Source organism: Canis lupus, chromosome 15 (assembly GCF_003254725.2).
Source record: "Canis lupus dingo isolate Sandy chromosome 15, ASM325472v2, whole genome shotgun sequence".
NCBI classification, from domain to species: Eukaryota; Metazoa; Chordata; class Mammalia; order Carnivora; family Canidae; genus Canis; species Canis lupus.
Window position 1 is genome coordinate 39,869,961 of NC_064257.1, and position 24,040 is coordinate 39,894,000.

The 24,040-nt window shown below is 37.0% G+C and overlaps 1 protein-coding gene across 10 annotated transcripts in view; it reads left to right on the forward strand.

Moving 5' to 3' along the window:
• The window catches only part of ANO4 (anoctamin 4), a 404,339-nt gene that overhangs the window by 103,554 nt on the left and 276,745 nt on the right, over positions 1 to 24,040 (forward strand). The window contains exons 2-3 of one of the 10 annotated variants that reach the window (XM_049094051.1): positions 18,793 to 18,848; positions 20,207 to 20,287. The exons of 8 other annotated variants lie outside the window; for them this stretch is intronic. Coding sequence is in view for 1 of the 2 variants with exons in the window: in XM_049094050.1 (XP_048950007.1) it covers positions 18,821 to 18,848 (28 nt within the window). In the remaining variant the exon portion in view is untranslated. The remainder of the gene's footprint in view (positions 1 to 18,792; positions 18,849 to 20,206; positions 20,288 to 24,040) is intronic. One more of the 10 variants, XM_049094050.1, reaches the window with a different exon arrangement.

Here is a 24,040-nt window from a genome sequence, read left to right on the forward strand (position 1 = left end):
TGGAAAAACTGAATCAATATATATTGTTATAATGTAGGGTTAAAATCAAGTTCTTTGGTGTTAACAGACCTTGGCTTAAAACTGACTCTGTTGTTGTTGGGTGCACCTGGATGGCTCAGTCCATTAGGCATCTGACTTTTGATTATAACTCAGATTGTAATCTCAGGGTTATGAGTTCAAGCCCCACATTGGACTCCACACTGAGCATGGAGCCTACTTAAAAAATAACAGCAATAACAAGAAGTAACTAACTGCTGCTTATTAGGTGAGTTACTCCAGGCAAGTTACTTACTAGGTCTCTCTTGATCCTCAATTTCCTCATCAGTCCAATAAATTTAATAATCCCTACCCCATAAAGTAATTGTGAGCATTTCTAGAGATTTATGTGTCTATATCCATATCATTGTAGTACTTGTGAAGTTCTTTATATATGCATATAAAACACACAAATGCACATACATGTCTGTGTATAATGGTCAGCAGCACGAAGTATGGCATGCAGTAGTTGCTCTGCAGAAGGTGGTCCCTTTCCCTTTCCACTTTAATCTCGAGATTTTTAATTTAGTTATTAGATTATCCCGGTGCTAGTGGAAAAGTTAGAAATTGACTTTGTTCTCCCTTAACATAGTGCAATATGTGTAGAAATCACTAGTAGGAATTCTGTCATTAGAATTTTTGGAATGTAAGTAAAAACCAGTATTTTGCTTCATGAAGATATTTTTATTTCTCCTGGGTGGAATTCAGCGAAGAAATCAGTATGAGGTAATTCACTCAATATTAAAGTCATGCATATTGAGGTATGCTTGATAGAAACACCACAGGAGGAATGAATTTTAAGGATAGTGAGCTGCACAAAAAACTTTGTATGAAGTTCTTTCTTTGGCTTAATGAATGCCAAGACCTAGTCCTCTGTGAAATGGGTACCATAGCTTTCCATGATGTGTTGTCTATGCAAAATTATCTGTCACTCCATATTTTTTGTAGGTTTCACAGGTAATGTGTCCACAATTTGTCTAGGTTGCTGTACTCTGTTAGAGAGCGATGACAGTATGTATTGATTCTTCTCAATAATTGTGTGACTTTGGGCAAGTCCATTAATTTGTTTGAAATAGAATTCCTGTCTATAAAGAAAAATAGTAATTTTGCTTATTGCATATCCTTGCATTGAGGCTTATGTGAAAATATAGACATGAGGGCTTTTATAAACTGTAAAATGCTCTCCAAATGTAGGATGGTTTTTATTGCTGGACTGCTGGCTGCTTCTTCCGCTTGTCAATCATGTTTCTGAAGCAATATAGAGTTGCTGAAGTCGAGACTATGTAAGAAGCCCCAGATGAGTGGGGAAACCATCTTTTTCTACTTTATTCTTCAAATGACAGTGGTAAGTCTGAGATGGAAAGCCAGGAGATTAATTAGTGGATGGTTTTACATTTGCTTAAGAAAATGAATGATGTTTTTAGAATGATTTGGAAATTAGACAGTATTTAGGAGTCTGTTACAGTTTTCTTTTTTTTTTATGTTACAGTTTTCTATGTGAGTGTTTCAATGTATTCTTTGAGTAGGACCCAGACAGATTCTCCTAACTAATCTTAATGTGAGTTTTCCCTTATGTGGGATGACACCATAGTGGGTTCTGTCATCTGGGACCATCTGCTCTCAGCTTTTACAGCAAATGACACCTAGGGGGCTGCTTCTTGGGCAATAATGAACATCCTGTGGGCTCTCCAGCCTCTCTTCCAGGGCTCTTTTGTCACCTGCCTTGCGTGAACAGGGGTTTCATACAGTGTTCTTTGCCTGCCATCAGTTGTGACCTGGCTGCTGAGCTAACGTTTCTCACATTTTATTTCACTACTCCAGCATATTTATCTTAAGACATGGTTAATCGGACTTGTATTCAATGGCAGTTTATACATCTACTTTGTGCATAAAAGTCTGGCTATTTTTTAAAAAGATTTTTAAAATTGTTTTTTGTTTTTTTTTTGCTGCTTCAGTGATAGCAGGCTTTTATTAAGTGTTATAAGAAACCTGATTCTTGTGGAAAGTAGACTAGACCTATACCTTAGTGAGTGGCATAAAACTATATTTCCCTCTCACAAAGAGCTTAACATGCGTACAGTACATTTTAAAATTTTAATGTGTTTACAAGTTGGGTTTTTTATTGCATTGTAACTTGGCTAAATATGCCATTTTAAACTGATGTTTAAAACTGTATAAAGATCCTGTGGCTATTGATAAAAGTACTTTGGTAGGAAACACTGTGACATTTAAAACCTTGCCACACTGTACTGGGTGACTTTTCTTTGACATTGTTACAAACATCTGATAGTTGATATATAGCCATTTTCCTGATGCCAAGTACCTTGCATAAGGCCTTCTTAGTATATTGATGACTTGTGAATTATACATTTTGGAAGTACCTGGAGAGAACCTCCAAAAAAGAAAATGTTTTCTCTATCAGCTTTGTTTTTTTTTTTTCAATATTTTTATTTAGTTATTCATGAGAGACACAGAGAGAGGCAGAGACACAGGCAGAGGGAGAAGCAGGCTCCATGCAGGGGGCCCAATGTGGGACTCAATCCCCAGACTCCAGGATCACGCCCTGGGCCAAAAGCAGGTGTCAAACCAATGAGCCACCCAGGGATCCCTCTATCAGCTTTCTGATGGAGATTTGCTAAAATTAGATTGGTTCCTTTTGAATTTTTGTTTTTTGAACAGGTAGCTTCATAAATAAAGTCACTCAATTTTGAGTTATTCAATGAATATTTGTGTGCCTACTATGTGATATGTACCAGAATTAACTGTTTCTGCTCATGGAAAAGTGATGAGCTGGTTTTGATGGGACTGAGAAGGAAGAAAACAATCTGAGAACACTGGGCTCCTGAGTATAGTTACAAAGAACTGGCATTGGAAAAGGCTCTGTGCAAGTTTGACCATAGGGTATGTTTAATAAACTTAAATAAAATGTAGTTAGTGAACTATAAATCTGTGATCCTGGCTTAAGTTGTACTCTAGTAGAATGCCCAGTGGCCTAGATGTAGGCAAACATGGTTTTGTGTGGCTCTCTGCCACTAAAGCCACTTAGCTGTGACCCCTTGAGCAAGTTGCCTTACTTCTCTGGGCTACAGCTTATTAGTGGAGTGATGGATGGAACTAAATGATTTATAAAATGAGTCTTCATTTCTAAAACCTGTGTACCTGAATTTTAATGAAAATATTGTTTTTTTTTTAATTTTTAATTTTTAATTTGGCAACATATAGCATAACACCCAGTGCTCATCCCACCAAGTGCCCCCCTCCATGCCCATCACCCAGTCACCCCAACCTCCCACCCATCTCCCCTTCCACTACGCCTTGTTCATTTCCCAGAGTTAGGTGTCTCTCATGTTTTGTCACCCTCACTGATATTTTCACTCATTTTCTCTCCTTACCCTTTATTCTCTTTCACTAATTTTTATATTCCCCAAATGAATGAGACCATATAATGTTTGTCCTTTTCCGATTGAAAATATTGGTTGTTAATACTTATTGGGAAGTTAAAATATGGCAGTCACCATCTTTATTACCATACAAATGATATGATTTATAGGATACCAATCCTATACTCAGCTCTGGTGTCAGAGTCAGGATTTGACCAGAGACCTATCAGTTCCTGCTATCCTGGTGCTTAGCCATTATGCGGTACAGCCTCTGAATGGAGGCTGATTAAGAAAGGGAGGCTCACCTTTCCATGATCCTCTGTGTGAATTTTCAAGATCACTCTGAAAGATGCATCCTGTCATGGAAGAACACGGATTACCTTTGCAGGAGAACTATGTACCCTTATATTTCAGGATGCCTGACAGGCCCCCTGAGGTCCAAACCTATTTTTTTCTATAAGAAATCTTTTCTATAAGAAATCTATGACCAAAACTATGATCTTGCTAAAGGGTGAGTAAGGGCAGGTGTTGGGGCCAATCGGCAAAGAAGAAAGACTAGGGTTTCTTTGAAATACCTATTAGGGAGAATTAGCAGTGAGAAAAGAATGTCTCTTTGAATAACCTGGTCTTCTAACCCATGTAGAACTGATGACATTTGCCAGTGTCCCCTCATCACCTCAGGAGTCATTCTGATTTCTCAGAAACATGTGTAAAGTGTCCACTTAGGGAAGCATTATTTTATGTTGCTGATATTGGAACATTTGCTGTAGTCAGGAATATTCAGCTAATAGTTCTTTTTCCTGTCTTTGCTTTTTGCTTGTGTGTGTGTATGTTTTCAGACCTATTGATCAATGATTTCAGGTAGTCACTGGCCTAAGTCAAAACCACTTGCCTCTCAAGATGTGCTGAGTTAGTTTTTATCTTATCACAATAGAAATGAATTTACTGGACCATTTTAGGCTACATGGTCTTAAAGATACCATCTTAAAGAGAAAGTAAAGAAAACAAGATTTCAATCATTGCCTTCTTTCTCAGCTCTATCTCATCTTTAATATATTGTTCATTTCCTGCTAATGTTTCAAACACTTAAGCTCAATAAATATTTAAACTTGTGTTAAGCAACTGATTTTTAGACTTTTTAGCAGACTGATTGCCTGGGACTGACACTTCTAACTAGGTAAAAAAAATTTTTTTTCAAAACACTCTGTGGTTTATTTTCTCCATTTATTTGTGAAACCAGAACTAAGGCCATATGAAGGGTATGGGGTAGGGTATGCATGGTTTCAAGAAAAAGTATTGAGGAACTGGACAGTGTAATGAAAAAAGGAATAGGTGACTTATAGTGCCAAGTCTCTATTTTTAAGTGATTGGGAAATGAAAAACTAACATTTAACATCTTTATTCCAGTACCTGATGATAGTCATTGGGGTTTGTTGCAGATCAAGGAAAACATTGTACAAAAAGAATAATAAACAAAGGGAACATGCTGTTAGTAATAAGCATAAATACATTAGTTTACTATTTTAGATAACTCATTCACTATTCCATATTCAAATTTGTGTTTCTTACCAAAGCCTCACTTTCATTCCTGAATCCTATTCAGAGATGAGTAGTCATAGCCTGAAGATCTAAACTGAAATGTTCTATCATTTACTGTCTCATACTTCACCTCAAATCTTTCAGCTCATCTTGAATTAAGCAGCTTTTCTGTTACTCACTTAATCTGACATCCCCTTGAAACAACACTTTGATATTACCGCCAGTCCAAGCTCTACCACTTTCTTGCTAGTTGTGGGTTCGTGGGTCAGGTGTGCAGCAGAGTGCCTGGCTCATAGGAATTGTTAAAATCTCGGTTTTGTCTCCCTTGCCTCAGAGCCTCACCCTTCTTGATCATCCAGATCCTGTCTATTCTTCAGGACTAGGTCTGGTTACATCTCCTATGTGAGACCTGTGGGACTTACATCCTTTTCTGAGCCAAATAGGGAACATTATTTGTCACTAAATGAATACCACTGTGAATGATTGTCTTTTTCATGTCATATTAGTTGGGGCTCTTGGGTTAGAAGCTTTAAAAATGGATTGGGCTAACTTGAGTGAGAAAAGAAAATTTGGGGGAAGGCTGTGGGTAGCCCACAGAATTCACCAGAGCCTGGAGAACCAGGGCTGGAAATGGATGGGAGGAGAGGAACAAGACAGTATCACATGGATGAGGAATGAAGAATCTGGTGAATAGTCTTGTAGCTGGAACAGTCTGATCAGTGAGCCACAGCTGAGATAAATGAACTCCAACCACTTCTTCCACTGTTATGGCAGTTTCTCGGATGTGAATAGGAAGAGACCATGTAATGAGCTCAGCCCAGCTACACCAGGGCAATGAAAGTATTTGCCTTTTTGATTGCCCTAGAAGAAGACCAGGTGCCTGGATTAACCATCCCCAAAGACTATCTGTAGTAGGAGATAGCTAACCCACTTAAAATGATGTTGTTAAGGAGAAATAGATGGTTAGTGACCAAACAAGATGTTCCCTACCAGTTTTGCCCCTCAACCTCCAGAAATTTTCATTTCTTTGAGAGTGCAGATTGTATCATACTATTTTGTTGGGGTTCCTATAATTTATTCATTGCATATTTACTAATTCCTTTTGTGTGCACCAGTACCTAAGTAAGTGTTGTGTATGCTGTATTCAGTAGTGTATACATAAACATTCCTTTCTTTGGGTATCTTGCTGACGAGCAAATAGTAAAATTTGGATTGGGTTAGTAATGGTGGTGGTGGAGGAAAAATTAAAACATGGCAAGGTGGTAGAAAATGTTTTGGGACAGAATGTGCAGTTTCAAAAAGTGTCAAGGAAGGTCTCTAAGAAGGGGACATTTGAATAAAAACTGATTTGCACAGGGAGCAAGCAATGCAGATATGCAGAGGAAGAAAGATCAAGTCAAAGGAAACAACAAATGTAAAGGCCCTGAGGCATGTGTTCCCTTGGCATGTTGAGGAACACCAGGGAGGCTGGTATGGTTGGAGTGGAGTGAAGGAGGAGGAGATGAGATCAGAGACGTAGGTGAGAAGTAGACCAGCATGAAGGCAATGCATGAACAACATGTGGCCTCTGTTTCCATGGGCCTTATGGTCTCATAGGAGGTACAGAGTGTAAAGACCTACTTCAGTACATTATAGTGAGTGTTAGGTTATTTCCAAAATGAACGGCGGAGAAATTAAAACAAAACAAAACAAAACGGCAGAGCCAGGCAGTAGGTTCGAGAGTGCTTTAATGGGGAGCACTCCCGGGCGAGGTTCCATGACTTCGAGAGGTGGCCCGAGTCAGGGAAGTCACGCTGGGGTTGGGGAGTGTGGGGGTTTTTAAGCCTTATTGGTTCCGGTTCCGGTTCCGGGTCGGATCCGGGTGGGTCTCTTGCCAAATTAGGCAAGGGAACACCGTGTCCCTAGGTGACTGGCTGGGGTGGGGATAGTACAGCCGATGGGGTTGGTCCCTGGCTGGAAAGTCCTGGATGGAAAGTTTCGGTTTCCATCTAGGCTTCGATTTACTGGGGATGATGTGGTAGTCATGGCTGCTTTGGCTGGAAGATCAGCCATTTTGACCCAATTTGAGATGTCTGCTATTTTGGGTGCCCCTGTCTCTCAGCCAGCCCAACAGTGAGTATCCACATTAGGCATGCAGGTGGGGTTCGCTGCACCCAGGCAGCAGAGCAGGCCTGGCTAGGTTTCTAACTGCCTGTGAGCTCTTTAATGGAAAGACTTATCTTACTCATTTTATTTCCTTAACTGCTTGTAGAGTTTCTGGCATGTATCTTTTTTTTTTTTTTTTTAAGATTTATATATATTTATTTTAGAAAGAACATGTGTGGGGAAGAGCAGAGGGGGAGGGAAAGGGAGAAAGAATCTGAAACAGACTGCATCCAGCACAGAGCCCCACACCCCACTGGATCCTTCCACTGTGAGATCATGACCTGAGCCAAAATCAAGAGTCAGACGCTTAACCCACTAAACCACCTGGTGCCCTACTGGCATATATCTTTTATGTATATATTTTAAAATTCATTTTGAGTGACTAAACAATGAGTATTTCGGGCACAATAGGTAAGGAGGAGCTTATTTTCCTTAATCACATGTAGGTGAAGCTTACAGAGATTACAGGGAATAAGGAAAAGTCACAAAGGATGGAAGAACTGGGATTTGAATCTCTGAAATTTATTCTCTACTCAGTATTTTTCCTGTCCCTGGCATCATTGCTTTGATGTTACAAAATACTGAAAACAAAAACTGCTAAAAAGATTTTGGAAAGATACATATAATGTCTGCATTAATTGCATGATTTGTGATGCCAGTGGAGTTGACTGTCTTACTGCAGTATAGGGACTTGATTTATTGCTTTATTTGTACTGTTTTATCTCCACGTGGAAATTTTTGCACTTGTTATTGTAATTTTTTTCTGCAGTGTACCCAAAGAACATCCAAATGTAAAATGAAACACATCCCGAATGGCTGCAGGGAGCTATAAGGGAGCTGATAATTTGAATTTGTCTATTGCAACTAGTGCTGCTAGTATATTCAGCTATTTAGTATTACTTAATGTTGAGAGGGTCTTTCCACCAGGCCTCTTGAATTGTGAAGTGGAAGTTTGGTGCTCTTATGTAACCCAACGCTTGTATTTTTTAATTAAGCAAGGTGCTACATGAATCAACAAAACAATCCAAGCTGAAATGGAGAAAACACAATTCAATTAGTGACAGCAGGACCACTGCCTGAGGGCCCCTTCATCAGGTGAAAAATGTGACAATGCCAGAAAAATATAAAGCATTTCTTATAATATTCTGTCTGCTAAACCAATATTTATTGGAGTCGATAATCTTTGCAAAATACCTCTCACTTACTTCCATTTATATTCCATCTGTCAGTAAGTTTTTGGAATCCCCAAAGATGGAAATGTAAATTTGTGTTAAGTGTTTAAAACACCTATTAAAGTCTTGCTTGGGCTCAGAAGCCCAAGTTGAAAGACATTTTGTGTCAGGTATTGTATTAGGCATTACAGGTGCAAAAATGAATTTATTTCTTATTATTTTTAAAAATATTTTTTATTGGAGTTTGATTTGCCAACATATAGTAAAACACCCAGAGCTCATCCCAACAAGTGCCCCCCTCAGTGCCCATCACCCAGTCACCCCATCCCCCCTGCCCACTTCCCCTTCCACTACCCCTTGTTCATTTCCCAGAGTTAGGAGTCTCTCATGTTTTATCTCCCTCTCTAATTTTTCCCACTCATTTTCCTGCTTGCCCCTATAATCCCTTTCACTATTTCTTATATTCCCATATGAATGAAACCATATGATGATTGTCCTTCTCCGATTGACTTACTTCACTCAGCATAATGTGGTATATATATATATATATACACACATATACACACATACAATCGAATATTACTCAGCCATTAGAAAGGACGAATGCCCACCATTTGCTTCGATGTGGATGGAATTGGAGGGTATTATGCTGAGTGAAGTAAGCAAAGATGAATTTAAATATGAAGTCTTTTCCTTAAACTTTTAACAAGAAGGAGAGAAGCCGTTAACTAACATATCATGGGATGAGGGCTATGATACTAGAATATTTGGAATACAATGCGAGATTCTACTGGAAGGAGAAAGGTATTCTAGCAGGGCACAGGAAATGCTTCTTGAGAAAGTTTATGAAATAATGGAGAAAGAGATTCCAGGTGAAGGGAACAGCATGAGCCAGGGTCTAGATCACTGATAAAGGAAAACACTGTAATAGTGCCAAGTGAGATGGACACAAGAAGGCTGGCTCAAAAATCTGAATTTATCCCATTGGTAATGGAGACCCAGGAGGGAGATGTTATATGTAAAGTTCTCGTGGAAGGTTTGTTTAAATGAGGGAGGATGTCAGAAGACCATTGAAAGACCATAGGTGTGGAACTCATGAGAGAAGCTGGGTTGATATCCTAGAGAAGGAATTTACATGGAAAGTAAAAAGGGCTGATGATAACAGGAGGTCAGAGGAAAGTACTATTTAAGGGTGGGTTGAGGAGAGGATGTCAAAGGATCCAGGCTTTGCCGTGTGTTTGGAACAGATCTGCCAGCTATTCTTTTAATAGTAAAAGATAATAACAGTAATAAAGACAATGATGCTAATGATAGTGGTAGCTAGTGTTTATTGACCACTTACTCTGTACCAGATGTGTTCTAAGAATTTTATATTTAATCCTTATAGCAACCCTGTGAGATAAGCAATATTGTCATCATTCCAGTTTTATAGATGAGACCAGGGCACAAAGATTTAACATCATTTGCCAACGGTCACACAGCTACTAAGCAATAGATCTGGGACTCCCAACAGAGGCAGCGTGGCTCCAGAGTCTAAACTCTCAACCCATAACCATATTATATCTCTTAATAGTCTTTTTTTTATCTCTTAATAGTCTTAACCATTGTTGGGGAGAAATATTATGAATAAAAATTGTTTTATTATGCTCAAAGGTCAGGGCCCAAAAGTTTTGGTGGTTGAGTCACATAACAGTATAGCTCTAACAGCTTTTTGATTTCCAGGTCAACATATGATTGTTTGATATAAGCCTCATAGACGTATTGAAGCAATTCTCACAGAGCCCCCATGCCTCTTATAACTTCTCCTTTCTTTCTAACAGACCAGCTGATTCTGTTCAACATGAGTGAGGCTTGGGTCTTCAATGTTGCACAGGAAAATATCTGGCCTATTGAAGGTAGAACTTTATTGAAACAATTTAGGGGTTTTCTCATTATCGTTTTCTTAGTCAAGTACTTTTTTTAAAAAAACAATATTTAGTCTCCCTTTTTCTGTTTGCTCCTTGTAACAGACAATAATGGAAGTTGAATGTGTATCTTCAATGACATTTTTGTGTTTTAAGAAAGATGTGTCGCCTCCTTGTGGTTGTCTAGAATCTTCCTTGTAGCTGAGTCAACCAGATTGGTGGACCCAACGCTGGCATGTAGCTCGGCCAAATATACTGTATAGTTTCTGATAAATGCTCATATTGTGGTGTCCCTCCCTCTCCCCCCTGATCCAATGCCAAGGACATAATATTCTTACTCATTTTCTGGCTCTGAATGTTTTCATTTTTATAGCCTAACCTTTTTGTCATCTTTGGTATTTTTCAAAGGCTCTGTCTCATTCTTTTAGTTAGACTTTACTGACATTCTTACAGGTCAGTGTTTCTCGTCTGTTTCATTCTTTGTTACTTGTTTCCCCTTCCATGTTCTGTGTGCTTGTTTTATAACCTGACACCCTCAGAAGGTTCTCTCCTATGTTATTTTCTCTAGAAGCCTACTGTTTTCCCTGTTCTTCAGAGCTGTTTGTGCATATGTGCACACACAAGCACCTGTGTATGGGTAGATGTCAGTCCTACAGTCTCTGGTTCCTTTTGAGGCAAGTGGGTTTCTATTTAGAATGTCTTGAGTATAACATCATGCTTACTTTACTTCGAAGGTTGATAAATATTTCTGTTAAAATCCTAAGTTCATGTCTTTACTTAGTCTTTCTCTTCTTTTGTGGACAAACTCCTACATGATACAATTTCTTTTTCCCAAAGTTCCTGTTTCACCAGCATCACCAGCCAGTGGTTCTTTGTTGGAATTGTGGTAAGGGAGCTCTTGCTCTTCTGTTAGCATAGTGATCAAGAGCAGGGACAGTTATAGTTTCAAATCCAACTTTGCCACTTACTCTCTGGGTGACTCTAGGCAAGTTGTAAGGAAGACTGAAGTCCAGTTGCTTAGGACAGTGCTTGGTACATAGTCATCACTTAATAATTTTAGTGGTCACTGAGGTGCCTGAGTGGCTCAGTCAACTGGGACCTGACTCTTGATCTCAGGGTCATGAGTGGAGCCTACTTAATAATTTTAGTGGTCACTACCACCATCATCAAATCATGTTTCTGAGAAAACAAATGGTCAAAGCCAGTTAAGAATTAGCAGATTCCCTAAAGAAGCATCTGGATTGATAAAGTTTCCCATTACTATGATATTGTAGCTATAAAAATATTTCTCACCTATATTAAGAAAATATCCTTCACTCCTCTGTTCCTAAGAACTTTAATTTCTTTTCATAGAGCAGTTTAATTCTCCTTAATATCTGGCCCTAGACTTATCATATCCAAACCCTCATCAAGGTGTTCAACAGAATGGAGGGCCTTACCGTATCAAAAAGTACCCTCTAACTTAGAAAATAGGGAGATAACATTCTGTTACTGTTAGGAATATATTGCCATCCCTCCAAGATAGACAAATTACTTTTAACTTGACTAGAATTTTAAACAAGGAGAAAGAAATAGCTTAATGACTCATTTTAGGGTAAATAATTCAACCATGCTGATAGAGTAGCATGGAATAATCTGAGAGTGGTGGTAGGAGTTTGGTATGAAATATATATAAATATATATTTAGTCTGAAATATATAATGCCGTTCATATTGAAAAACTGGTCAGAAGGAAAGAATATTGGTTATTAGACACTTATCTTCAGAAAGAATTTAAGCTAATAAACTTACTACTTTATTTCTTTCACTTAAGACAAAGCATATCAAAGATGTTAATGCTTCATTCATTCATTCATTCATTCATTATCTACCCAGTGTCCACTGTATGTCAGGCACCAATCTGGGCATTAGGGTTACAGAGGTGAACAAGATAAACAAGGTGCCTGCCTTCACAGGACTTACATTCTAGAGGCAGGAATTAGATGTTAAGTAAATCAGAATGATAATTCCAGCTGGTGCTAAGGGCTATGAAGAAAAACAGTAAAGCGGAACAGGAGTAGTGCCAAGAGGAAAGAAGTGTAATACTGAAGAAAGAAATAGGAAGGATGAGTTGCAGTTCTAGGGGGAAGTATTTGGAAGTAAAACTGGGTTTTATGTTTTCTCCTATATGGATTGGGGAGCCATTATTAGTTTCCAGCAGGAGAGTAACATGCTCTGAATTTCATTTCAGGGCAATTCCTCTGTCTCTTGCCAATAATGTATTAGAAGGAGACTGGTTAAGAGTTGTGTCTATAGGAAGGAGGATGGTAGTTTGGACTGGATGGGGAAGTGGACTTGGGAAAAATGGTTCAAGATCTATTTTGGGAGCTGAGTTAATAAGACCTGCCAGTAGACTAGCTGTGTGGGATAAGACAGAAGGATGTTTCTGGCCTATCTAATGGGTGAAGGGTGGAGCTAGCCCTTTATTGAGAAGAGCAGAAGAGAAGCTGGCTTTTTGGAGAGAGGGGGATAAAGAGGGAGGTTGGAGTATGTTATGCTTGAGAAGCCTATGAGGCATCCACATGGAGGTATAGATAGCCAGCCAGCAGAACAATCAAAACAAGAGTTGAATTTGGGAGGGTCCATATATTCATCGTATTAATACTATGGGAATGAGGGAGATTGGCAAGGAGGAGAAAGAAGAAAAGAGCCCTGGAGAAACCTTGGTGAAATCCAATTTAATTGGTAGGTAGAGGAAGAGAAGATTGCTATTGTTTAAAAAAGTTTCAGTTTTAACAATTTTTTTCCCTCCTCATGATTCTGGGAGTTGAGTGGGCTCATCTAGATAGTTCTTAGTTGTCCTTTCAAACAGCAACAGGGGCTAGGGTCCTCTCAAAGCTTCTTCATCCCATAAAGATTGTTTGGCTAGAAAGACTCCAGTGGCTGGGGACTCCTCAGGCAACTCTCTCTCCTCGATGTCTCTCCATATGGCAGCCTTCAGGGATCTGAAGTCCTTACACAACAGCTGAAGGATTGAAAAGAAACAGCCAGGGAGGAAGGGGTGGGGGGAAGCCAGGAGAATATTTTATTGCTGAATCTGAGAAGTTTGAGGAGGGTAGCTGTCTATCATGTTAAGTTCTACTGGAAGATTAAGAAGCTGAAAGAACAGAAGGTGCATCATATTGGCAAGATGCAAGTCCTCGTGCCCTAAGCAAAAGTGATTTTGGTGGGATTTGGGGGGCGGGGGGTGGAGATTGGAGGGATTAAGGAGTGAACAGAAGGAGAGGAAAGCAGATGGAGATGGTGAGTGCATTGAGTTCTCTTAAGAATCTATAAAGGGGCCAGAGAGAGTGAAACCCAGAGGGGGATGTGAGTTTAAGGGAATCTTAGACATTTGAGATGACACCTGAAAGAAAAGTTCATCTGAGCAAAAGACTGGCTAGCATACGGTAACTACTCTGGGGCTTAGAGAGTAGAGATAGCTTGGAGTCAAGGTCTCTGCTCCCTTTTCAGCTTAAGGCCGTCTCTCTCTCTCTCTGTCTCTCCTTTGTCTCTTGCCAGTGGTTTTTTGAGAATCCATCCGTGACTGAAATTAGCCTGTCCCTGAACATCTTAGAAACATGAGCCAATAAATTTGCTTCCTTTTTGCATAGCTTAAGATAGATACTTCTATAGAATTCTTTTATTGTCTACATGACACATGTCTATATGATGAATTTCCAAAGAATTTTGAAAAGCACACTGTATAGTTCCCTCTGACAGCCATCCAGATAAAGAGGGTGGGGGGAAGGGCAGGGAGGGGGGAGATGGGGAAAAAGTAATATTTTATTATAGAGTTGTTTTTTTGGATAGCATATATAACATTTACTTTACAATTTCAATATAAGTTACCAGATATTTAGAATTGGAAATGAAATCTGATGCCATCTGGTTCAAATATTTTACTGAATAGAAGACATGGATGCTTCAAGTGAGTGAAAGACTTGTGGAAGGAAAGAATCCAGGACCTGGGTTGTAACTTAGAAACCAGGTTTTGGGGTCACACAGATACGGATTTGGATCCTGGAGCACTGCCCCTCACAAGTCCTAAGCTTATAAAAATTATTTAACTGCTCAGTGTGTGTTTTCTAATATATAACCTAATTCATTCATACATTGACCTTACAGTTATTGTGAGGCATAAATTAGATTGCAAATTAATTAGTAAAGTACCTAGATATCTTTGTTTAGTGTTACCTCTATACAGTCCCAAAACCTGAACGAATTAATAGTCTAAGCACTAAAAACTTGAGGATCACAATAATAAGGGTCATACTTTTTCTCTTGTCATCTTATTGTTAGTTTTGGGTACACCAATAATTTGACTTTTCAGTTGAAATTATTATTTAGATTAGTCATAGATTTACATGAAATCAAAATAAATAATACAGAGAAAACCAACATATAGTTTATTCAGTTTGCTCCCATGGGAACATTTTGAAAAAACTGTAAGATCACTCAACAATTTGTTATAAAAAGAAAGTCTTTTTTTTATTGATGCTAATATCTATTAAGACATCAGAAGTTATTCTTTAGTACACATTCCTCCAATAGAAAATAAAAATTATGAAGCTTCCAAATTCGATCTTTGTCCAAATGGAAGTATGAATAGCATGCATTTTGATTCTCTTTTTAAAAGTTATGATGAACTTTATGTAATTTGGAGCTAAAGCAATGTCCTGATTTGAACATCTGATAGAACAATTAGATAAGAGGTTCTACTACAGCAGACTTCTGACTTTAATTTGGTGACTTTGTCCAAGACACTTAACTTTTATTTTCTAGAGCTAATTGTAAACTGGGGCAAAAGTATGTGTCTCTGACTAATTCACGAGAATGTTCTGGGTGAATTAAGTATCATGTTTATCTATCCCCTGCCTATCTTTCCAGCTTCCTCTCTTTACACTCTCCTTTTGCCTTCTATGCTTGGCCATAAGAATGTTCTCAGTTCCTCAAGCAGAGCATGTTCTATCTCATTTCTGCTCATTTTCTCATGCTCTTCCCTCTACCTGGAATATACCCTCATTCCCTGTCTGCCATGCCTCTTAAGCTATTCACACACATATACTTCCTCCCTCCTTCTCTTCCCATCCCTCTCTATGTCCTAGTCCTACTTATTTTCCAGGTCATATCTTTAGCCAAGTCTATAAGGGAAGTTCCCCATGACCCTCAGGCTGGATTAGGTCCCCACAATTGTATGTTCCCTTAGCATCCTGTGCCTTTATTTCATGGGACTTAGCCCATGTCCTTGTTGTGCTTTGTCTGGTGCCTGTTTTCACCAGTATAAGAAGTAAATGCAGGAAAGAGACTTTTCTGTATTTCTTCTATCATTGCTTCATTGTATCTATCGCAGTACCTGATGCAGAGTGGGTGCCTAATAAATACCCATGGAATAAATGACTGAATAAATTAAATAAACATACACTTAGCTTTTTTGGAAGAAAACACTATGCAGGTCAGGTGGGACTGTGGGTGGCATTTATTCAGTATGTGACTCATCTAGATTTAAGACCATTAAATGTTTAAAAATATATCTTTGTGGGGGTGCTTCAGCTTTCCTTAATTTTTATTCCTTTTGTTTTTCATTTCACAATTGCTGTGTAATTATCTTGCAAAATACCTCAGAATGTGGCCAAGACGAATTTTAAAAAGGAAGACAGCCCAAAATAGAGAAGAATGTTTACTTTAATGCATTAAAGATTTGTGAACGTAAAGCTCTTGCTAAAGTCCCCAGTAAAGCATACGTGGTAGCAAATTGCTGCTTCTCATTCTGCCTCAGATGGTGAAAAGACCTTGCAGTTTTCAGGCCAATAGAGGTTGTGCATGCTCTGTGCATCTGAATTCCCAATATGATAACTCTATGTTTCTGGGATAAAATAATGCTAAAAGTGTGCTATCTGCTTTTGTACTGAAAAAAAAATCAAAGAAGAAATTTTTTGTCTCTGTCTACTGAGATCTCATGGATTTTTTTCTCCTTGTAAGAGGAGACTTGTAAATGTTCCCCTTTGGGGAGCGGGCCTTGATTTATCTTGTTCCTGCTTTCCGTTTTCTCTGTCTTAAGTGTTGGGAAAATCCCACTGAAGCCAGCTTTCTGCTTACTCAACATTTATATAGAGAGGGAGGAGTCAGAACCTCTCTGTGTGTCTCTTTCTCAGCCATCAACAAAGTATTTTGAACTTTTGTCAGAGATTTTAGATACCAGTGATTCTTGTACTTGATATCCCATCAAGATCACCAAACATCTTAAAAACAAAAAAATTCAGGGCCTCATGCTCTAAAATTATTCAGTATGTCTGAAGTGGAACCTGAAAATCAAGCTCTTTTGGTGATAATGATGTACAATCACATTTGGAAACTGCAGGATTAAAAATAAAGGAAACTGTGGGAATCCCAAATGCGTGAAAATGTTAGTGTCCCTTTGATTGCTTTTGGGCTAACATCTCAATGCACCAACTTGGTCCTTTGTGATCTCACTTCTGCTGGTCCATTGCTCCCAAGTTCATTTCTCCTCATGACCCTCTCGCACTTTCTCCCAAACCAAGCCAATTTGGGCACTGGTAGGTTGCAGAATGTACCACAGGTTTTGTCGACACTTGGACACGGTGAAGAGTTCCTACCCTTCCATGCCCTGGGTAATCCCTACTTACCTCTTGGACCTCTCTGTCCTCTTTTGATTGAATTGGCATCCCTTTTCTGGGCTGTCCTTGGCCTTTGCTCTTCCCTTCCCTTCCAAACTTCTTGCACTGTGTTAATTTGCCCTGCACATAGTGGATGCCAAATAAATAGCTGTGAACTGAGTAAATTGCTTGTTTACTTCTGTCTTTCTTACTGTATATTGAGCATCTGAAAATAAGACCGCTGTTGGGACACCTGGGTGACTTCTGACTCTTGATTTCCATTCAGGTCATGATCTCAGGGTCATGAGATGGAGCTTCACATCAGGCTCTGTACTCAGTGGGGAGTCTGCTTTAGATTCTCTCTCTCCCTCTCTTTCTCTTCCCTCCTCCAACTACCTCCTAGGCTTGTGTGTATTCTCTCTCTCTCTTTCTTCCCCTAAATAAATAAGCAAGTAAATAAATCTTAAAAAAAAATAAGACCTCTATCTTTTCTACTTAGCAACCCTAACACAGATGTTGGCCAGTGGAAAGTATTCAACTAATCATAGTTAAATCAATGATATGAATGAACTTATAAGGAAAATAAAAGAATCCTTATTTTTGGCTAGATATTTTGATGGTTGTCATTGTTCTGAGTCAGAGAACATTTACCTATTACAATAGACACATATTTTAGTAGAATAAAAAAAGACCTTGGGCTGTTATTGTGTATATTGGAGAAATAGGAACATACAGGTAAATTGTACTGTATGGATTTTTCAAGTGTTTTATTTTTACAGCAGTAACACCTGTATAACCTGTTGAGAATTCTAGAGATACAAGAAGATATACAGAAAAGTCTCCTTCCTGCCTTTGTTCCCCAGTTACCAATTTCTTCAAGGCAATCAGGGCTGCAGTTTTATACCTTTTAAAAGACAAATGGTGGGGGTCCCTGGGTGGCTCAGTGGTTTAGCGCTTGCCTTTGGCCCACAGCATGATCCTGGAGTCCCAGGATCGAGTCCCACATCGGGCTCCCTGCATGGAGCCTGCTTCTCCCTTTGCCTATGTCTCTGCCTCTCTCTCTCTCTCTCTCTCTGTTCTCATGAATGAATAAATAAAATCTTAAAAAAAATAAATAAAAGACAAATGGTACCATATGCTAAACATTTGTTTTACTCAGATTTTTTTTTTTTTTTTACTGACTGTTATGTTTTGGTGAACATCTGATGTAAATGACTACATAAGGACCTTCTCTTTTATCTCTCTTACGACTTCAAAGTAATGTACTTTATGAATGTATCCCAATCCATTCATTTACTATAGTACCTTATTGATAGATATTTAGGTTCCTATTTCAAGCTGTATCTATGAGCATCTATTATTGATGCTCAAGTAATACTCCTTACTCCAAATTCCTTGTACATGTTATTTGGGATGTACGTTTGTATATGCAGGGAAATTTTTAGAGTTACACTTGCTAGATTATTGGGTACAATAATTGCAATAATCTTATAATATTGGCAAACTGCCAAAAATAGGTATCATCTTAATTGTCCTGTCAATTATCTCATAAATCTCCAGTGGTACCTTGAATATCTAGGACCTGTGGCTCTGACCATTAAGCACATGGTCTTTTCTTAATACATAGAGTTGGTGGAAATGAATTGGAAGTATCTGAGGGCAGTTGGAACTTGAGCTACCTGAGAGTTACCAGTAAGGCTGAGTTTTTAGAATGTTTGTGTTTATAGACTAAATATTTAATAATTTAAGGGTACTTGATTAAATACTGTTAATAAAGATAATTCTCAACATGTTTTCATCAGTTTCAACACTATTCTGTCACTGATTCTTGGAGAGGGGACTGTGTGTGTGTGTGTGTGTGTGTGTGTGTGTGTGGTGTGTGTGATTAAAGGAAGGAATTTGGAAATGGTAGTAAATAATAGCAAACACAACAGTTGACTGAGACAGTTTATTTTTTATTTATTTATTTATTTTTTTTTCAGAAATGAGACAGTTTAAAGATTGACCTAGATGGGCATGGTTCTTCTTCCCTGCACAGGTACCATCTTACCCACTAAAGAGAATCATTCTTTTATTCTTTCTATTTTGATAAGAGATCATGATTATGGACAACACTTTCTGGTAGAATTTTCCATAGTACTGGTGCCAGGCTCAATATCACTTTCTTTTGTTTTTCTGTTTTGGAATTATTGATTTTTGCCTTAGGTGATTTTTCTCTCATTACAAATGATAGTCTATTATTCCTTATATCTAAATCATAGGCATCAATTTTATCTGAAATACCCAATAGAATGATTAATATTCACTGTAGCTCATAATTAAACTGCCAGAACTTGAATCACAAGCACTATATTTTTGCATTTTATTGTCTTTTTAAATAAGATCCATTTGTTCTGTTTTTTGCTGATCACTAATACAATTTTAGGAAATACAGAAATATATTTTAAAAAGGGAATAAAAAATTAAATAAAAAGGGAATAAAATCTTAATCTTGTAATATAAATACAGAAGCTATTGATATTTGGTCTATTTCCTTTGACATTTTTGATGATACAGGTATTTTCAAGTAATCAGAAGTTTATTCTGTAACCTGTGTGGCCATCCTGCATTTTTCAACTACCATAATATTTTAATATACATTTCCCAGGTTGTTAATGCCCCATTGAAATAATTTAAAGAATTTAATAGTCCATGTTATGTATACAACATAATTTATTTAACCATTCTTTTATTGTGGGATATATGTTTCCAGTTTTCAGCTTTTATAAAATACACTGCAGTGACATTATCTTTGAATGTTGGTCTGCATATATAATTACCCTAGATATATACCTCAAAGTCTCAACACTGGATCATAGGGTATAAATATTTTTTAAACTTTTGATACAAACTACCAAAATGCTTCCAGCAAGACTCTACTAATTTACAGCTCTGTCATCAATTTATGAGATTGCCCATATCGCTATGGTCTTTCAACATTGTTATTTTTTTAAAGCCATGAAAATTAAATCTTCTTGGTTAAACTTTTTATTAATGAAATAGAGTATTTTAGAAATCTGTTTCTCGTTTCCTCATCCTTTTTATTAAATATATATATCCCTACATGTTCTTTGTATTTCTGTCTTTAGGAGATTTAATACTTCACAAATCTTTAATGCTGTTTCCATGTGTACTATATGTCTATGGTCACAGATATTTTTTTCAGAGAATTCTAGTTTGCTTGCATTTTAATTTTCTTGAATTAGGCAAGTTCAGGAAATTTTCGTTTAGATCAAATGTATTGATGTTTTTCATTGTGAGTCTTTCCTAGCTTTTGTATTTAGAAATCCTTTCCACACCCATGATGCAGACAGAAATTTACCTATATTTTCTCCTATATATTTTTTATAATTTCAGAGCAGCCTGGCATGTGGGATGAATGGCAACAGGTCTAGTGTGGCTGAGGAAGGTGGAGGGTAAGGTCAGAAAACGTAGGAGGTGGGTGAGGAAGTGTTCCTCCTTCCATTTCTTACTTTCTTATTATTATCTAGTTTTTCCTCCTTTCTGGGTTAAATTTGCTAGCTTATAGTTTATCAGAAAATTGTCCATTTATGTTTCTACATTTTTCAGTACTCAGCTGCTTAATTTTCTCTCAAAAATTTTATACATCTGTATCTACCATGTATACCCTTTTACTCTTGAAATTTCTGTTTTATTGCTTATAAACTTGCTAAAATCCATTTGCAACATTAATTAGTGAAAATAGTATATTTAAAAAATAACTTTCCTATCCTTTTTTAAAAAAAATTCATCTGAAAAAAAAAATTCATCTGTAAGTACCAGTTAGGTTGCATTCAGATATATGTGATAAACCTTACTGTGAAGGTTCAACCTAATGGGGCTTAATTTTTCTCACATTGAAGAAAGCCAGTAGGAAGGTAAATCAAGGCTAGCTCAGAAGCCTCTAGGAAGGCATCGAGGATATAGGCCTCTTCTACTCTATTAAGCATGTATGTGGCTATCCTGTTCACAAAATTGTCCTCTGAAAATGAAGTACTAATTCCAGACAAGAGAAATAAGAGGAAGGATAGAGGGCAGCTAAGATGTTCCTTTTTCATTAGGAAACAAGTTATTTTCCAGCACTTCCAGTAATAAGCATCTGATTACTTCATGGCCCAAAGTGGGTCGCATAACTGCTCTTATCTTCAGGGGAGTCTCTAGGATCAAGTGTTTTGAACTGGGTACGTTGCTGCTTTGAGTACAATCTACATATTCTTAGTGAAGAAAGAGAACTAACAGTGTTTGCCACAACAGACAGCCTGTAGTAGAAGCAGTACAGATGAGTCTCAAAAGAAAAATATACATGGTCTAGTCAATATATATGTAAAAATGATAAAATCTATAAAATTCCAAAAATACAGGCTAAAAACTGTTATTACTCTGGCTCATTCAGTTGAGAAATTAAATAAAAGTGATAATACTCAAAATTAGCATGCATAAAGTGAAATGGTATTCCTTTAGGAAGTATAACTTGGTATAACCTTTCTGGAAGCAATTTAATAATACATGTGCTGTGTGTGTAAGAGTATCTTATTGAGAGTTTGTTTTGCATTTCCCTGATGACTAATGAAGTTGAATACCTTTCAGAGGTTTCGTGACCATTTGAATTTCCTCTTTGGTGAGTTGCCTGTTCAAGTCTCTTGCCCATTTTTCTACTTAATTATTTTTTCTTACTAATATGAAGTTCTTTGTATTTTCTGGATACAAGCCATTTGTCTGGGATATGTGTTGAAAACATCTGCTCCCAGTCTGTAGCTTGATTTTTCAAAGCTTTCCTAATAATGTCTTTTATAAACAGAATTGCTTAATTTCAGTGTTATCTAATATATCAATCTTTTTCTTTGATGTTAGTACATCATATGTCCTATTGAGGAAATTTTTCCTTACTCCAAATTCATAGAGATATTTTCTTATAAGGTGTTCTGGAAACTTTATTGTTTTTACCCTCATACTTAGATCTAAACATGCTTATTTAAAAGATTTCCTTTCTTAGTCATTATCGTTGCTATAATTTATATACTTTTATTTGCAAGCAAGAGCAATGAGCTCTTGCTTCTGCTGCATTGTCTGTTTATCAATTAATGCAGTGATATTACTCTTTCTTTAGTTTTAAAGTGACTTTTGCTATCCAACATTTGGCAAATTCATCTATTTTTTTCCCTGTTCATTTGAAACCTATAAAGTCCTTCACTTATCTTTACTGTAGAAATTAGTATATTTCCTTGACCTATTAAAGTCTACCATTAATTGAGGTACACAGAAGTGTTTCTTATGTATAGTGACTGAAGGCTACAGATAGTGTTTCTATCCCAAGCAACATAAGATTCTTATTTATCTTTTTCAAGAAGGTCTTCTATTATGTCTTTTGGATTTACATATCAATTCTAGCATAAGCTTGTCATGTAAAACCTGTTAGGATCTTGACTAAGATTGCTTTGGAGCAATATTTGGAGACCAATTTGGAGGAGAAATGATATTTTAAACATATTGAAACTTTTCATATGTGAACACAGTATATGTAGCTCTTTATTAATTTAAGTCTACTTAGTTTTCTTAGTCTTGTTCTCTATACATAATAAGGCATAGCATTTTTAGATTTAGTCTTAGATATTTGTTATTTTGATGCTCAAACAATGATATTTTCTTTAATCTTCTCTTTATTGCTGGTATTAGAGATACAATTAATGTTTAAATTACTGACATTATATTGAGCAACACTGCTAAATGTATTTGTAGATTCTCTTGGGTTTTCAATGGATATAATCATATCATCTATAAATAATGATAGTCATGTTTGTTTCTTTTCAAACCTTTTAATTTTCTTGTTTTACTGTCCTGGCTAATTTCATCTATTCATTGTTGAACTGGTGATAGCATACATACATACCTTGTACTCTATCTCAAAGAAAAACTTTCAGTAATTCACCATTCAGTATGTTGTTTTTTGCAAATTAATCATCAGATTGAGAAATTTCCCATTTTCCCCTAGTATACATATGATTTCTCTCCTTTATTCTGTTGACTTTTAAATTTTTTATTTTAAAAAATTTCAAACTTAAAGGTTACAAGGATAGTGCCATGTATTTCTTAATACTCTGTATTTAGATTCTCTTATTGTTAACATTTTTCTGCATTTATTTTATTAGTTTATTCATATTTTTATTCTAACTATTCCTAAACCATTTGGGAATCAGATGCAGTTATTTGACACTATAGTCCTAAATATCTTCTAAAAACAAGGATATCTTTTTATAAGCTACTGTACAATGATCAATTTCAAGAAATATAACATTGGTTTGATTCTATTATCTAATGTGCAGTCCATAGTCAAATTAACCTAATTGTCCCAATAATGTCCTTTACAGCAAAGTTTTTCCTCACTGGGCATAGGCATTGTATTTAGTTGTCTTATCTCTTTAGTTTCCTTTAATCTGGAACCTCAACTTTCCTTTGTCTTCACTTATACTCTGTGCTTTCTAGTTTTCTTTTCTCTATTTTTTTTTCTTCCTTTTGGTGTGGACATTTAAAAAATTTTTGTTTTTTTTCTTTCAAATCTTCAAGTCTATAGTCTTTTCCTTACCTTTACCTTATATATAAATTATAGTATTTTTCCTTGACTTATTATTACAGTCTAGTGTTAATAATAGCATCCATAGATGTCTAACATGTATATTAGTCAAGGGCTGAAGATAATATTCCTGTCCTTTCCCAATAGCACAAGGATCTAAATACTGCTTAACCATCTTCCCACACTTTTATGTAGTACTTTGGTTTAGTATTTTACTTACACCTACTTTCTAGTCCTCTCCATATTGACCATTATTTCTTGTTATTTTGTTTAAAGATTTATTCATTTATTCATTTATTCAGAGAGAAGAGAGATAGAATGAGGCAGAGACACAGGCAGAGGGAGAAGCAGGCCCCAGGCAGGGAGCCCGACATGGGACTTGATTCCGGGTCTCCAGGATCACACCCCAGGCTGCAGGCGGCACTAAACCGCTGTTATTTTTATAGTCAGTAATTTAATGTAGATTTACCAACACAGTAACCAGCTTATTTGCTTATTAGTGCTTTTTGCTTTTCACTTATTCCTTCTGGATTCTACTTTGTTCTTAATAAGGAGCATCTTTGGTTGTATGCCTGGTAAAACCTTTCTTGTTTTCTTGAAAATGTCTCTTTTACTTCATTCAT